The following is a 17,886-nucleotide window of genomic DNA, read 5'->3' on the forward strand; positions in this document are numbered from 1 at the left end:
CTACTATTTTCGGATTTGTCTTTTTCACTTACAGTACACAAATTAATCAAAGCTTTTTATATTAAATGTGCGTATGAATTGATCCACAATTTTCAGGGTCGATTACCCTACTGTGCGTTGTCCTGATGGAATACGTCACATTTCTTATTATTTTTTAATTAGTTTTGTTTTTACTTTATTTGTACAATAAATAAACATCGCAGTACTGGTGGCACATATTTTATTTCTCAATTCTCACCGCTTCTGGTCAATCGTCTACTTTGATTTGGCCACTTGCTGACTGCATGGGCCAGAATTGGGTATTTGGCTTGATGGTAGTTGCTCATTGCGATTGTTTCTCTTCCAATCCCATCAAACTGATAATAAAACAATTTTAGTCGTTCATCCGTTCTTTACCTCTACGAACTTTTTCGAGCTTCTGTTTTTAAAACATCTATTTTCACATGGTTCCAAACAGATTTCTATGTTCTGGCTACAGTTCTTCGGTAACAGAATAAGTGTTCGCGTGCCGTACTGATTTCACGATTTCCATCATTTCATTAAAAATTCGACTATTGTCCTAGCAGAGTATGCCTCATTATTACTACAATCATTTCATTACTATTGCATTGGATACTGGGGTGAGTCCATAAGAACATGCTTCTTTTTGGTTATCAGTTACGAATTTTCACCGTGGTAGTAGTTGTTCTGCAGAAAGTATCAATTATTCCCATTTTTCAGATAAATTTTGGAATAAAGCAATTTACAGATTGACCCGATGCTGTTTATGCATAAGTCATGAGATATGGTTCTCTCCAAAAATCAGAAAGCTGAAAATGATCAGAGCTTTTTACTTTACTTAATACGCGTGCATATTTACAGAAAAGTCTTTCTTCTTCTTAATTGGTGCGATAACCGCTTACGCGATTTTGGCCGAGTTTAACAAAGCGCGCCAGTCGTTTCTTTCTCGTGCTAACCGGCGCCAGTTGGACACACCAAGTGAAGCCAGGTCCTTCTCCACCTGATCTTTCCAACGCAGAGGAGGCCTTCCTCTTCCTCTGCTACCACCAGCTGGTACCGCATCGAATACTTTCAAAGCTGGAGCGTTTGTATCCATTCGGACGACATGACCCAGCCAACGAAGCCGCTGGATCTTTATTCGCTGCGCTATGTCTATGTCGCCGTAAAGCTCATACAGCTCATCGTTCCATCGTCTGCGATATTCGCCGTTGCCAACGTGCAAAGGTCCAAAAATCTTACGCAGAATCTTTCTCTCGAACACTCCAAGCGTCGCTTCATCGGATGTTGTCATCGTCCACGCTTCTGCGCCATACGTTAGGACGGGCATGATGAGAGTCTTGTAGAGTGTTAGTTTTGTTCGTCGAGAGAGGACTTTACTGCTCAGTTGCCTACTTAGTCCAAAGTAGCACTTGTTGGCAAGAGAGATTCTACGTTGGATTTCAAGGCTGACATTGTTATCGGTGTTAATTCTGGTTCCTAAATAGACGAAGTCTTTTACAACCTCGAAATTATAACTGTCTACAGTGACGTGAGTGCCGATACGCGAGTGCGCCGACTGTTTGTTTGAAGACAGGAGGTACTTCGTTTTGTCCTCGTTCACCACCAAACCCATTCGCTTTGCCTCTTTATCCAGTTTGGAGAAGGCAGAACTAACAGCGCGGTTGTTAAGGCCGATGATATCAATATCATCGGCATACGCCAACAATTGTACGCTCTTATAAAATATTGTGCCTGAGCGATTAAGTTCTGCGGCTCGTACGATGCTCTCCAACATCAGGTTAAAGAAGTCACACGACAGCGAGTCACCCTGTCTGAAACCTCGTTTGGTATCAAACGGCTCGGAGAGGTCCTTCCCAATTCTGACGGCGCTGCTGGTGTTGAGCAACGTCATCTTACATAGCCGTATTAGTTTTGCGGGGATACCAAATTCAGACATCGCGGCATACAGGTAACTCCTTTCCGTACTGTCGAATGCAGCTTTGAAGTCGACGAAAAGATGGTGTGTGTCGATTCTCCTTTCATGGGTATTTTCCAAGATTTGGCGTATTGTGAATATTTGGTCGATGGTAGACTTTCCAGGTCTGAAGCCACACTGATAAGGTCCAATCAGTTGGTTGACGGTGGGCTTCAGCCTTTCACACAATACGCTCGCTAGAACCTTATAGGCGATATTTAGAAGACTAATCCCGCGGTAATTGGCACAAATTGCAGGATCGCCCTTCTTATGGATTGGGCAGAGCACACTTAAATTCCGATCGGCAGGCATGCTTTCATCCGACCATATTTTGCATAGGAGCTGATGCAGAAAAGTCTTTATTATTTTTTATTTTATTATATTATCTTAAAATGTGTGGTAATGTTATTATTCCTATATTTTCTAATTTCAGTTATAAACGACACACCTTTTGGAATGGAAGCAGTGCTGTTGAATTCTTCTGCAGTCTTCCTGAAATGGCGAGCACCTGCAATGAAGCCTCAACATGGTATGTATGAAGAGTACAAGTTGGGAAAAATTAACCAAAAATGTTGGTGATTTGTTTAGCTTTTCTATCGCGAATACCTTAGATGAACTGATTTTTTTAATGTGTTCGAGCTGCTTAGATAATCGGTACCTTTCTCAGTTAGCGCAGACAGGTGTTATCTCTGCACTTATGTTATAAAAGGAAGATTATTTAGAAAGTAAATAAAATATAATAATGTGGCTTCGTTTTTTTTTTGTTTGTTTATTTAATTTTACTTGTTTAGTAGAGTTGGACTTGTGTCACCATGGTGACAAGGCGTTAGCAGCTTTAGCCGCGCCGGCGAAGATATGTAGTTGTTTCACAAACAAAATGAAAAATAATTCTTAATCATTTCTTCATAATTTTTTTTTTAATATTAGTCTCTGGTTAGTTTCGCGCATTTAAGCAAAAAAGAAATTGTTATAACAGGTGACGCTAAAGTAATCCTCCTATCAGAAAATGCTATAAATTTTGCGATTGGCCCCTAATGTCAGTTCTGTTTTGACATTTGTGTAGTAAACACATGCGAAATACACGTAACATTGTTTATTTACGCTATATGGCTCCAAAACGCGGAATATTGCTGACTATTTATTTGACCAATAATCGGTCGGTGACTTTGGCACAACTTGAATTTCGTCGCAGATTTCCTCGCCGTCCAACACCTAGTGGTGAAACACTGCGACGTTTAGCCGCTCGCCTCGAAGAGACTGGCACAACACGAGATGATGCCAGGCGTGGCAGACCCCGGAGTAGCCGTTCTGCAGAGAATATTGCTGCTGTAGCCGAGGATGTCATGGAAGCGCCGTCGACATCGACCAGACGACGTGCCACGCAAATGGGTATCAGTCGACGGTCTTTACAGCGAATTTTGGTACAAGATTTGAAGATGTTTCCATACAAAGTCCAGACGGTGCATCAGCTGTTAACTGCTGACCGCCAATCGGAAAATGATTTTTCATCAAAAATAATCATGAGTGATGAGACCCATTTCCATCTTAGCGGGTACGTAAATAAGCAAAATTTACGCTTCTGGGGCACTGAAAATCCACGTGTAACCCATGAAGAGCCATTACACCCGCTCAAAGTCACTGTATGGTGTGCTGTTTTCGCTGGAGGAGTCATCGGACCTTTTTTCTTCGAAGTCGTCGCGTGCCAAACGGTTACTGTGAATGGTAAGCGCTACAGAGAAATGATGAATGAGTTCTTTTTGCCGCAACTTGATGAATTGGGATTGGAAAATATGTGGTTCCAACAAGACGGTGCAAGGGCACACACTGCACGTGCCACAACCCATATGCTGAAGGATGCATTTCCCGGGCGCCTAATCTCTCGTTTTGGCGATTTGCACTGGCCAGCAAGATCGCCTGATTTGACCGCTCCAGACTTATTTTTGTGGGGCTTTTTGAAGTCGCGGGTTTATGTCATCAAAGTCTTTGATTTTTTTTTTTAAATTACAGCCAAAAAACATCGCAAGGTTACTTTTGCGCCACCTTGTATTTTTTTAAATTTACATAGAGGTCTAACCCTTTGTTAAATTTTAATCAAATTTCTATTTTTTTTTTTGCACAGGCATTCTACTTTTCTATCACGTAATTGTGCGCGGCATTGATACCGCACACAACTTCTCACGCATTCTCACGAATGTGACCATTGACTCTGCCTCGCCAACGTTGGTACTGGCCAATTTAACGGAGGGCGTTATGTATACTGTAAGTGTGGCGGCAGGCAATAATGCGGGTATCGGACCTTATTGCTCACCGGCGACATTGCGACTGGATCCAGTGACCAAGCGTTTGGATCCGTTCATAAATCAGCGGTAAGTCTTTGAATATTTAGGTAAAAAGTAATAATAATTATTTACTATATAAAAAATTCGGAAAAATAGTTATAGATGATCAAGAAAAGGATAATTTAAGAATGTTTTGACTTCTGATTTGCTTTAGTTCCTAATTTCGTTTTTTAAATTAGTTAGGTAGAAACTCCATGCAATAATTTTCATTCATAAATTGGCTATTAAATAATTTGTTCATGATTTCAGGCCGATAAGCTTAGTGACTAGTATCTTTAGTTTTGTAATATAATTACACTGCGCGACAAAGTGAGACGTAGAAAAATGCAAGAATGCGGTATAGCAATTTTGAATGGAGAATAGCGGCATTTTTGGTTGTTGTAGTACACTATTTTTGTCTGAGAAGACTCAAATTTTCCGTGAAATATTTTTGTGAAAAATTTTTACTCTCCATCGACCTTTAAACGTTTAGATTCAGAGATTTTAAAAAATAGGGTGTTAATTATCCAAACGTTTAAAAATATTAGGTTAAAATACTCCACAAAAAATGCGCCATTAAATTTCATTATAAACTTTTAAAAATAGTATTCAAGCTAAATGTATAGCAGTTTTATACTAATTTTTTCAAGTAATTTATACCAGACACTTCTACACTTGGTAACAAAAAAAAAAAAAGAAAAAATGTCACGTTTAGGAACAAAACAGTATCTGGTTTACGCTCTTCCTCTTTCATAAATGCAATACCTCATTCTTGTCTAGTTTTGGCTGCTGCCCAGTGTTATAAAAATTTGTTTCCTATAAAGCGTCCTTCAAAATTGTGATCAATAGTGAATAATTCCTAGACCATATCTTTTTTTCATGCCATCTTTGTCAATTAAAGAGTTGCACAATTTCGCACTATAGAACAACGCTTTAAATGTTTGAAACGTACTATGAAAATAGTCGATCTTTAAGAAAACTTTGTAATTTTTTCACACTGAATGAATTTGTCAATGAAAAAACACTCAAGTAACAGAAACATGATTTCATGCATTTAAATGTACCCGGTTTTCTTCGAAGATGTATATGAAAAAGTTGCTACTGCCAATGGACCTCGCTGTATACAACAGATACAAGAGATTTAAGTGGCCTGAGCTTGAAAAAATAGACACTAGCGATCTACATTTTCAACAGAATAGAGCCGCAAGTAGCATCACTTGGAAAAGCATTGCATTATTGCGATCTTAATCTCCCAGTCGATTAATTTCACGTAATGTTGACATAAACTATGTATACACCCAAGCATCGCCATCTAACTCCATTATATTGGTAGTCGAAAAAGTCTTTTCGTATTTCTATTTAAACTTCAACTCATTTTTTTTTATATTCATAATGAACTTTATTAAACCAAATATGTACCATTTTGCCCGACCACCTTTTGCCATTTTTCTTCTAGAGACATTATTCCATCAGTGTAAAACTTTTGTGGTTTCTCGGCGAAAAACTGCGACAAGTAATTTTCACAGGTTTCTCTTGAAGCCAACTTTACTCCATTAGGGAGTTCTGAATTGACCGAAACAAATGGTAGTCCGATGGTGCAAGGTCAGTGCTATATGGTGAATGCACCAAAACTTCCCAGCCAAGCTCTCCAAGTTTTTGCCGAGTCATCAAAGATGTGTGTGGCCTAGCGTTGTCCTGATGGAAGGCGACCCCCTTTCTGCTGATCAGTTCTGGCCGTTTTTTTTCGATTGCTTGCTTCAATCTCATCAGTTGTTGACAGTAAAGTGTAGAATCAATGGTTCGAGCAGGCTGGAGTAGCTCATAGTGGATGATTCCTTCCCAATCCCACCAAACACACAGCATAACCTTTCGAGGCGTCAATCCTGGCTTTGCGACCATTTGTTGAGCTTCACCATCCTTGCACCATGATCTTTTTCGCACATTATTGTCGTATTTGATCCACTTTTTGTCTCCAGTTACCATTCGCTTCAGAAATGGTTCGATTTCATTTCGTTTCAGCAAAGAATCGCAGATGTTAATTCGATCCATTAAATTTTTCACAGACAATTCATGTGGTACCCAAACATCGAGCTTCTTTTTGTAACCATCCTTTTTTAAATGGCTCAGAACCGTTTGATGATGAATGTTTAGTGCCTTGGCGATGTCATGGCAGCTTATGTGACGGTCCTAGTCAATCTTTTCCTTAATTTCGTCGACTTTTTCAACGCTAGGTCGACCGGAGCGAGGTGCATCCTTCACATCGAAATTTCCAGAACGGAAGCGAGCGAACCATTGTTGTGCTACACGAACTGATACAGCATCGTCTCCGTAAACTTCACAAATTTCATTGGTGGTTTGCGTGGCATTCTTCCCTTTTTTATACAAAAATTCAAAATATAGCGAATGTCTTCATTATTTTCACTCATTTTGGACGGCTATAACTTTTTTTTACTTCTCCGAATTTATATTTTTTTTGGTTAAATGAAGCTTAAAATGTAGCCTTTCTAACACCATATGATATGACGCAATGTGATTGGTAGCACTGGAGATAGATGACTCCAACGACATCTATTGACAAAATACGAAAAGACTTTTTTGACTACCCAATATTATTTCTTGTGGGATTTTTCTTCACATAGGTTGTGAATAAGCCAACAACGATTTCAGAGCTGAAACACAACATCCGGATCGAGGTTGCTAAACTCAATGCGATAATGTGTGAGCGAGTCCGTGGAAATTTCAGCTCACGTATAACGGCCTGTATACGTGGTAATGGCGATCATTTAAATTATGTAATTTTTCACATATAATTGTTAAGAGCCGCATTTGAATAATAGAAAATAGAGAAATCTAACAGAATCTAAATTTTTGTATGTTTTATTTTAAAACAACATCTAGGCGCGTCTTTTGATAGACACTTTATATAAATGAATAAATAGACAAAAAAGTAAATATTTTTTTGATTATTATTGAATATGGTATTAAAGGTTGCGCCTTTCACTTTTTGTTTTTTATGTTTCTGCTCTTAACTCAAAATGATATACTATTTCCACTCTTTTTTGTCTTTTGTTTTTAATACAGCAATTTAATATTTTCAATTTAGTATAAATGATATTTGAGCACTACTATCTCCTACCACCACACCTTCCACCTTCATCTACATTGGTTTAATTAAAAGCAATTTAATTTATTTACTCTATCCTTAATACCCGCAGCTATCCCATCAATCAGGATCACGTCGATGATGTGCTCACCCAACCTTGGTTCATCATTCTGCTCGGCGCCTTTTTGGCCATGATGATGCTCTCACTCGGCGCCATGGTATTTATTAAACGCAAGCATATGCTGATGAAGCAATCCGCTTTGAATACGATCAGAGGTGAGTTTAAAGTGTACGCATATATGTACAAGTATGAGGTATACATGTATATGTAGATATGATAACATAGTTGAAAAAAGACAAGTGTTGAGCAAATTAACGTATGACAGCGGACAAGAAAAACGTTCAGAAAAAAGCGAAAGAAAGTTGCAGCACGCATATGCCTTGTTAGTAAGTGCAAAAAAATAAAAATAAAAAAAATAAAAAGTCGAAAACTATGTGGCGAGGACAGTTGCAAGCTGATGACTGCGCCGGAAGGAGTCAGCTGCAACAGCATTGACAGCGACGCCTGAACGGCGGCAACGGAAGCGTTTAACACGCATGTTACGTGCGTGGAGCGATGTAGCTTTGAATACGTAACCATATGCAAATACTTGAACTATTGAATACGTGCACACACTGAGCCAAGCAACTTTGTATATGGAAGTGTGCATGTGCTCTTAAATGTACATAAGAATGTGGGCAACGTGGCGCGCAGGACACGTACATATGTACAGGCACATATGCAAATGCATTTACCTATATGTGTGTGTGTACGAATGTATGTAAAGGCATTTGCTTGCTTGCCCACTCAGCTTTCTTTATTTATTATTTCTGCCTATAGTTGCTAGTGGCGGTCTTGTATCACTTCCTTCGCGGCAACGCAGCATACACAAATAGCGTTAATTTTGTATTGCATACTATGTGACCGATGTTGGCGTGTGCACACGTAGGTCGCACTTGGGTGCTTGAGAAAACCTGAAGCGCCTATTAACTGATTTTTTTTTTAATATTTCCGGAACTCGAATTGGAACAAAGCTATCTGCCTAGTTAAAGTGAGACAAGGAAACACCTAATTACTTTGCCTACTAAAAAATGCTGATTTGAGTTTATGACATATTTTTGGATGTGTTATGCCCAGGTGCACGATATGAACAGTGCTTTTTCAATCTAAAATGTATAGAAATTTCATTTATCTGAATGGTGACCTCGACCAATTTGCGCAGTACAGCATTGATCTCGGCTTGGAATATGATACGCTATTCTGGATTGATGTAGGTCGTTGAAGATCAAGTTTCAAAAAAATTAGTAAAGAGGCCTAAATTCGGTCCGAACTGAGCTTTAAGCACCCACACACATTTTGATAAAATTTAATCTTGGCTGACTGTTAATATTTGGAATCAAACAAACTCATAGGCAATTAGAGGTATCTCTTACAATATCAGATTAATAAACGCAAATCGAAAACTTAGTCAGAACACATAAAAAGGGGCATCATTTTTATCCGATCACAATAATATTTATGTCGGATCTAAATAGTGTGGGGCCGCCGCTGCCAAATGAGTTGAATTGTCACGCACCAACTCACCATTCCATTTCGAAGTGTGCGGGTGCGAATCTGTGGCCTTGAAACAGCCGATGATAGAAAAGTTATTTCTAATAGCGGTCACCTCTTGGCTAGCAATAGAAAACACCCGAACCAAAAAGCTCCTCACCTGCCATTTAAAGTCGGCTTGAAATTGAAGCTTCCTATATTTGTGGAACGTCATCTAAACACCAATAGGAGGAGGATTTCGTCGATAAATGAACTATATCAGATATCACCTTTTTTTCTGTTTTTTTTTTTTTTACTTGCCGTTATATGAGAAAAGGGCGCAGTTATTGAACGGTACATACATCTGTGAAATTTGGTTTCTGAAAACTATTTTTCCAAACCAATGAAATATTAACATCCTTTATCTCATTCTGAAATTAGTTACGTCATTTCATCTTCCATTTCAACGGGGTGTGAAGCCTTTATAGCGAGTTGGTAGCAAATGTCACTTTTCTGTGAATGTAATCAAGGCCTTTATCCATTGTTATCTTATTTTTATAAAGCATAGAATATCCATCGTCCTGATATCACTCCAAGTGGAGAATTTCAATCAACCTGGTGCGAGAAGCTTTTCATAATAAATAACACTTCCTTCCTATTTTCACTAGATAATCAATAGAAGCTTTGAGAAGTATGAAATAGAATGAAACTGTGATTGTCATCAGTACTTTACTAACGGGTCTTCTAAAACTTTACAATGAAAACTTTGATGTGTCCCATTATTCGCGCTATGTTTGGTCTTAAAAGTGGATCCAGTCCAATCCAGTCTTAGTAGACGCTCTAAAGAACCGCAATCCGCAAGCTTATGACCCAGTTCTTTGCCTTGAATACCGCTGCCTGCCGGCACCCACACAAATTCAAGCTCATTCCACCTTGCAACGGAGCTCAGCATCAAATAAATTTTTAGAAATATTTTGAAGAAGCAGCTTGGTTATCACTGCAGGTCCTGATTTTAACGAACATTCTTAGTGATTATGTTTTTGTTTTTGCCTCCTTAACCAAGCGCAACTGTTTTTGCCAAAAAAAAAAAAAAAATATGTATAAGAAATTACTTAATAAATCTAAATGTTATTATTTATTTATTTATTTATTTATAACAAATTATACAATAATAAATTACAGTATAAATTAAGAAAAGCGACACTAGCTACGGGGCTCTCAGGCTTGTTATTAAGAGTTAAGTTGTCCCTGCAACTCCCTACGTTCTTTATAAACATTTAATAAACCATTGAAATATTTAACTTGTTGATTACAAAAACTACTGCATACTCAAGGCGCGCAAACGGCTTAAAGCCACAAAAATGCGCTAACAGCTTTAATTGTATGAAAGCACATATACACATACACATAAGAGTTTTTTCTATGTGGAGCAACTGCTGGCGAGTTTTCAACTATTTTAAAAACTGCTGCAAAAAATGCAACTACACCCAATACAAATACAACTTATAGTTGAAAAACTACAATTACATACAATTTACTGTATATTGCCGCAAAGCAGGCACTCGAGCATCTAAGTGTGTTGTTCGCCAAACTAAAGTACTCAAAAGTAATAAATGCGCAGCACATTTGAGCATTGTTGAGCGTGTATTGAGCACCAACAACAACAAGCAACATACTCGTATAAGTAACAAAAACTTGCAGAATAAACGCTTGCAACGGTAGCAACAGTTAAAAATTTGCAAGCAGGTGTTTGCACATACATACATGCATGCATATAAATATATGCTCATACAGTATATGCTACCTATGTATATGTGAGTAGCTAAGAGTACGTGTTCGCACATGTGTGCACTTCGGTGCTCACTGAAGTGTACTTGGATTGCGCATTGCGCTGCTGCCCAAAAAGTACGTACATACATATGTGACTGCCGCCGCTCGCCCAATTCACTTTTGAATTGCGCAGCAAACACATTTTAAAGCGTTTGAAATGTGTGACTCCAAAATGAGTACTGCGTATGTAAGAAATGTGAATCTGAAGAACTGAAGAAATTCTAGCAAAGGTGGGGCTCATATATGGAGCAATAAAACTGCGATGGCTGTCAGAGTTGAATGAGTTTGTGCATGATTACTTTCCATTACACAGAGTTCGAAATCTAGTCTAGAGCCTGAAGCATCAAACAGTTTGAAAGCTTGTTTTTAACAGCGGTCGCCGCTTAGTAGACAATGACCAAGTTCCGAGCGGATTTCTGTCATCTGCCACTCGCAAGCGACATAAAACTCCTCAAATTAGACGAAAAGTCGGCTAAATACGGGCGTAACTAAGGGCGTAAGCACCATTCATATATTAGATGAAGTAAAATGCTCTAAACTTTTTTCGCTTTATTACAACGGCGAGATTAGCATAGTTATATTGGTGTATCCTACTTCAACTAAATCTCAATTTAGTAGCTGTAACATTTAGTTAATGTTTCATCTCTTGTTTGAATAGCTAGCTATGGCATAAGCGAAACCACTCTCAACTGGTTGTCAAAAAATGTTCAAAGCTGAGATCACCTTATTCCAAAACGCTCTTTTATGTAACTTGGTAGCAAAAGATTCAGGTTGTATTAAAAATCATATAAAATCTTTTTAAAAAAGTCTAAAAAATTACGTAAAAATTGAAATGTTTTTCAATAAGAACCATTACTATAGCTCGGCGGCCACCGTAGCCGAACGGGTTGGTGCGTGACTACCATTCGGAATTCACAGAGAGAACGTAAGTTCGAATCTCGGTGAAACACCAAAATTAAAGAAAAACATTTTTCGAATAGCGGTCGCCCCTCGGCAGGCAATGGCAAACCTCCGAGTGTATTTCTGCCATGAAAAAGCTCCTCATAAAAATATCTGCCGTTCGGAGTCGACTTAAAACTGTGGATCATTGACCATTGGAACACAGCTACTTTATTAACTTTACGTCTTATAAAAAGTTCCAACATAAACAGATTAGAAATGACTGAACCGATTGCAGTACTAACTTTTTTCTACAAGCCTCTGAAATGTGTACTATCACTCTGCATAAATTTATCAATCTTCCTGAGACTTTAAAAACAAAAAACTGACTTACATGTACGATATTTATATGTAAGTATTAGGCTGGGTCGATTTGTGGGGAGGCAAAAAAATCGCCCATTGCTCTGTGAAAATCATATTCTAGGGATCAAAATAAGAAACTTTGCCGAAGGAACCATACCTCTAAAACGAATTCTGATGCCCCCCAATTTGGGTCGAACTTTTTAGTTTCTTTTCTCATGTGAAGGCCGAAAATGGTGACATTTTGAAATGATTGTATGGTGAACCCCCCAGGGGAGTTCCAGGGGGTGTGCCACTGGCATGTGTGGATCGGCCGTCCAAAGTTAGTGGGGGTCGGTCATACAGTTGGACTCGATTGGAGCACTCTAAATGGGTCAAAGTGGGATTTTTCCTTCGACCCAAATTGGGGGACATCAGAATTCGTTTTAGAGGTATGGTTCCTTCGACAAAGTTTCTTATTTTGATCCCCAGAATACGATTTTCACAGAGCAATGAGCGATTTTTAAATCGACTCGCCCTAGTAAGTATATATAAGAGTATGTATTTATATATACAGTCAATATCAAAAGAAAGTCTACGCCACAGATTGATAAGTTTTGACTATTTATGTATTTATTTGGTTTGTTCGGCAAACCTCCATCAAAATTTTAAACTTTTTATTTAGAATTTTTAGAAAAATTTCGGGTATGCAGTTTTTTAGATCATTGAATTTTGGTAGAACAAAGCGGAAGCTTTAAGTGGTTAAAAATTCTCGTTGATTTTTGACAATTTTTTCGCTGACGGTGTTGGGCGTTTTCTTCCATGTCAAAAAATGTGAAGTAGGCGTAAAATGTAGAAAATGCACAAGACTGCGACCAAAAGAATTCTCAAAAATCAGTGGGATTTTAAATCTCCATCAAATTGTCACTTTATTATACCAAAATTAAAGAACTATAAAATTGTATACTTGGCCATTTCTTCACCCCTTGACATGAGTAAATGTATGCATATATGAGTCCATTAAGAGCGACATTTGGTATAGGTAGGAATTGAGCTTCATGCAAGTAGACTCTCCCAAGAGCAAAGACCTTTTTAATTGCAGATTCTTAAACGGCCTAATTATGAGAATAAGCGCTCCGAGCTGGGACTCCTCAATTGCCCATTTATGGCATTAAATGTTTGCTGGGCCTATATGCAAACAAGCACAGTAGTAGTCACTAACACACCCACACAAGCATACCATGCCGCACTCAGCTGGCCATGTAGCCGAAATGAGTGCCATAGAAGTGGCTGTGGATGGTAAGCTGGTGATGTTAATGCATGTTTGTGTGCATGTACGGATGTGTGTATGTAAGTGACAGCGCTGTTGCATATTAAACTGCTGTTGTGTGAACAGATTGCACAGCAGCAGCAGCAACAATAATAATAATCGAAATGCTACAATGCTTGCCGTGACAATAAATAGCATAAAAAATGGCGAATTTTAAAAAATTAAAAGTGAAATGAGTAGAGTCGGGTTAAAAAAATAAATTGTTTTTGCAAAAGGGCGAAATATAAATAGCAAAAGCATGAAATGAAATAAAATAAAATGGCAATGGTAATAAAACACTTGGCTGAATACAGCTTTGTTGTATTACTGACAGTTTAATTGGTTCATTGCGCTGCAGCAGCAACAAGAACATGACACTATTTGCATTGTTGTTGCCAATTTTCCACTTTATTCTTTTTTCATTGTATTCTGTTTTTTTTTTTTGTGTTCATTTGTTTTATTTGTTCTGCTTTTTGCTGCTACTGTGATTTTCCACGCTTTATTTATTACAATTTCTTGTTTTTTTTTTTGAGCGCACAACCATTTTTCAACATTCACTTTACTAAATGCCATGCAACTCAACTAACTATTCCGGGCATTCTGGTCACTTGTCTGCTATAATGGCATTAAAAGCTTGCCAACTGTGGGTAAGAGGGGGAAGAGCCCTGGCAGCACACCGGACAATGATGGTTGCATGTGTCATTTATTAACACATGACAAAATGCCGCAGACGCCCACAATGCAACCGTGTGCAAAGAGACATCAGTGTGATTTGGTTGTTGTTGTTGTTTTGCTTTTTTCTGCTTTTTCATGCAAATACATGGCATTTAATGAAAAAGAAAATAAGGAAAATAAATCAACTGAGTTGAAAGACATTTTAAGCAAAAGCTACAATATTTAAATAAAATTAAGTTATATCAAAAAAATTTAAATAAATTGTATGAGCTGATAAATAAAAAAAATCAAGATTCAGGGAAAACTGAAATGCTTGCATTTGCGTATTTTATTTAAAAGTGCATTGGTCAGCAGTGAGCTTGTTAATATTGCAAAAGTGAATATAAAAATTATATTAAATTCTTTAGCATCTAGCTAGGCGTAAAAAATAGCGCAACTTTTTTGTGTAAATGAACGTAGACTTAAATACTTAAAAAATATATGCGTGCACTCATATTCACATATTTCTGTAATAATAATAATGTGGCATATGTTCACATTCTTTAATAAGCCTGAATCAGCTTTTGAAATATTCCTGCGCCTTTAAAGCACTAAGCAGAACCTCTCAGTTCAAGCTTAAAGAACGCTTTGGAGGAGGGAGTTCTAAGCAAAAATTCTACATATATGTAAACACTTTTCAAGTGAACGTCTCTGATTACCACAGAATCGTTATATAGTATGATCTATGCCGTACCTGCTGGTGGTAGCAGAGGAAGAGAAAGGCCTCTTCTGTGTTGGAAAGATCAGGTGAAGAAGGTCTTGGCTTCACATATTGTTTTCTCGGTAGACTGGCTGTGATATCTCGTAAAGCATCGATCATGCAATTTAAAGTTTATGCTCGTTGTCAAGCTGGCATTTCACTCGAAAAAATTCTTTTGTTTTGTTTTGTTTGTTTTATTCAATGGAAAATGCAATGGTGTGTTTGGTAAGTACGTGCAAATTTTTCCCGTCGATTCGGTTCAGGAATTTTTGATGTTAAAGATGCACCTCGCACAGGCAGGTCCGTCGTCAAAAATATCGATAAAGTCACTGAAATGATGCATTTGAGTAGTCGCAGCATCGCTCAGGAGCTAAAGGCCGAACATAAAACAATTCAAACAATTTGATCGAAAATTGAGTGATTGGACAATGGATTTCGTACTTATAGGTATACAATATTTGTATACTTATATACATACATGCTTACATACTTACATGCTTACATACTTACATACTTATATTCTTATGTAAATACATGCTTACATACTTACATACTTACATACTTATACGCTTATGTTCTTATATTCTTGTACTTCATGCATGCTTGCATACTTACATACTTATATGCTTATATACTTATATACTTATGTACTTATATGCTAGTACTTCATTCATGCTTGCATACTTACATACTTATATACATACATGCTTACATACTTACATGCTTACATACTTACATACTTACATACTTATACGCTTATGTTCTTATATTCTTGTACTTCATGCATGCTTGCATACTTACATACTTATATGCTTATATACTTATATACTTATGTACTTATATGCTAGTACTTCATTCATGCTTGCATACTTACATACTTATATACATACAAGCTTACATACTTACATGCTTACATACTTACATACTTATATTCTTATGTAAATACATGCTTACATACTTACATACTTACATACTTATACACTTATGTTCTTATATTCTTGTACTTCATGCATGCTTGCATACTTACATACTTATATGCTTATATACTTATATACTTATGTACTTATATGCTAGTACTTCATTCATGATTGCATACTTACATACTTATATGCATACATGCTTACATACTTACATGCTTACATACTTACATACTTATAAACTTATATTCTTATGTACATACATGCTTACATACTTACATACTTACATACTTATATACTTACATACTTATATATTTATATACTTACATACTTATGTACTTATATGCTTGTACTTCATTCATGCTTGCATACTTACATACTTATATACATACATGCTTACATACTTACATACTTATATACTTATATTCTTATGTACATACATACTTACATACTAATATACATACATACCAAAATACTTACATAGTAATAGACTTATATAGTTATATCATTACATTCTTATGTGCTTACATACCTATATACTCATACTTACATACTTATAGCCTTGTGTACTTATCTACTTAGATACCTGAGGCTCTATGCGTCTATTAGGAACCACGGGCAAATATATATTTATATATACACTTTTTTACTTATAGACTTATATACTTAAATACTTATATACTTATGTACTTATGTACTTACACACTTATATACTTACATACTGATATATTTATGTGCTTATATACTAATATAATATACTTATATACTAATGTATTTATATGCTTATATACTTACATGCTTATATGCTTACTTACTTACACAATTACTTAGCTCCATACTCTCCTCCGTGCATACTTAAATATTCCCATGCTAACATAATTGGGGCCATAATCGCACCTCTTATTGATATTTCCTGACCTAAAATACATATAAAAATCTTAGTTATGTTCAACGAAGCATTGATTCTGAACAAATTCCAAGTTTCTGAAGAATATTTCATAAAATGCCTCCACCATAAATTCTAAATAACATTACGCAAACTGTACGCTTATCTATACCGATTTGGAATGGAAAAGTCATAAAGGATATCCCTTAGAAAGACAATTATTTGGTTGGGAAGTCTATGAAACAAATTTTTTCTAAGGTTATTATTTTAATGTTAGACTTAAGCTTTCCTTTCCATGCATGCTTTGTTTCAGAAATGTCTCAATGCCTTTCATAAATACTTTACATTTCACACAAATAAATATATCCATATGTCTGTAAGTATGTGGTTGTATGTATGCCTACGTGCTTAGTTTGCTTTGTCCACTTATGTATTTGTTTATCCGCTCATTCATTGCTATGCTTCTGTCGTCATTTCAATTGCCTCTATAAACGTACATTTTGTCTCCATATCCACATATTACCGCCCATATCGACTTACTCCTCCTCCGTTTATATAATTCACTTCAACTCTTGCCTCTCTCATTACGTCGCTTGCATAAATTTTCTGCCACACTGCGTTAGCGATTGGCGTGCAGGCGAATACGGTGGAGTTTTTGCGCGATATGTGCTCGCGTCTATAAGTATGCAACGAATTTAACGCGTTTTTTTCCGAAATTTAATATGCGACATTATCGGCAATGCAACTAATGAAATCATATTTCACAAACCTTTTCTCTGTTATTTCATTTAAATTCCATATATTTATTTTATTTTTTTTTTTGTCTTACTCTACTTTTAGGCGCTCACCCAAACGATGTGCTCAAAATGCCTAGTCTGTCGCGCAATGGCAATGGCTATTGGTTGGACTCATCATCTGGTGGCATGGTATGGCGCACTTCACCTTCTGGCGATACGTTGGACCTGCAAAAAGATCAAATCGCCGACTATGCACCTGTATGCCTAACAAACGGCACTGTTGGTGTGAATGGTGGGGAGGGCGGTGCTGGTAGCGGCGCTGGCGAACGCAATCAACAAAGGTGAGTTGCAAATTGTGTCGCTAAAAATGATTTTTTTCCATTTAGTTACTGTCTGATGGCCAGCTCTTCGCAGGTATTTTCTCTTTGTGTTTTTTGTAGCATAGCCATTGGCGCTAAGCATTGTAGTTAGCAGTAGTTTGCACTTCGCCGCAAATAAATGCAACTAAGCGACAAATTGCTCGCCAAATAAGATATCCTCCGAATTTAAAACACGAAATTCACAAAATTCCACTAGTAGTTCTGTAGTGGCATTGCAATCAGCATTGTTGTTGAACGGGAAAATTGAAAA

General features: G+C 37.1%; 1 protein-coding gene across 1 annotated transcript in view; it reads left to right on the forward strand.

The window, feature by feature from the left end:
- LOC128862722 (protein sax-3) overlaps positions 1-17,886 on the forward strand; it is a 94,307-nt gene that overhangs the window by 52,130 nt on the left and 24,291 nt on the right. Inside the window, exons 9-12 of the mRNA XM_054101408.1 lie at positions 2,388-2,483; positions 4,074-4,320; positions 7,488-7,651; positions 17,360-17,597. Of these exons, the coding sequence (XP_053957383.1) occupies positions 2,388-2,483; positions 4,074-4,320; positions 7,488-7,651; positions 17,360-17,597 (745 nt within the window). The remainder of the gene's footprint in view (positions 1-2,387; positions 2,484-4,073; positions 4,321-7,487; positions 7,652-17,359; positions 17,598-17,886) is intronic.

This window comes from Anastrepha ludens, chromosome 5 (genome assembly GCF_028408465.1).
Source record: "Anastrepha ludens isolate Willacy chromosome 5, idAnaLude1.1, whole genome shotgun sequence".
Lineage (NCBI taxonomy): Eukaryota > Metazoa > Arthropoda > Insecta > Diptera > Tephritidae > Anastrepha > Anastrepha ludens.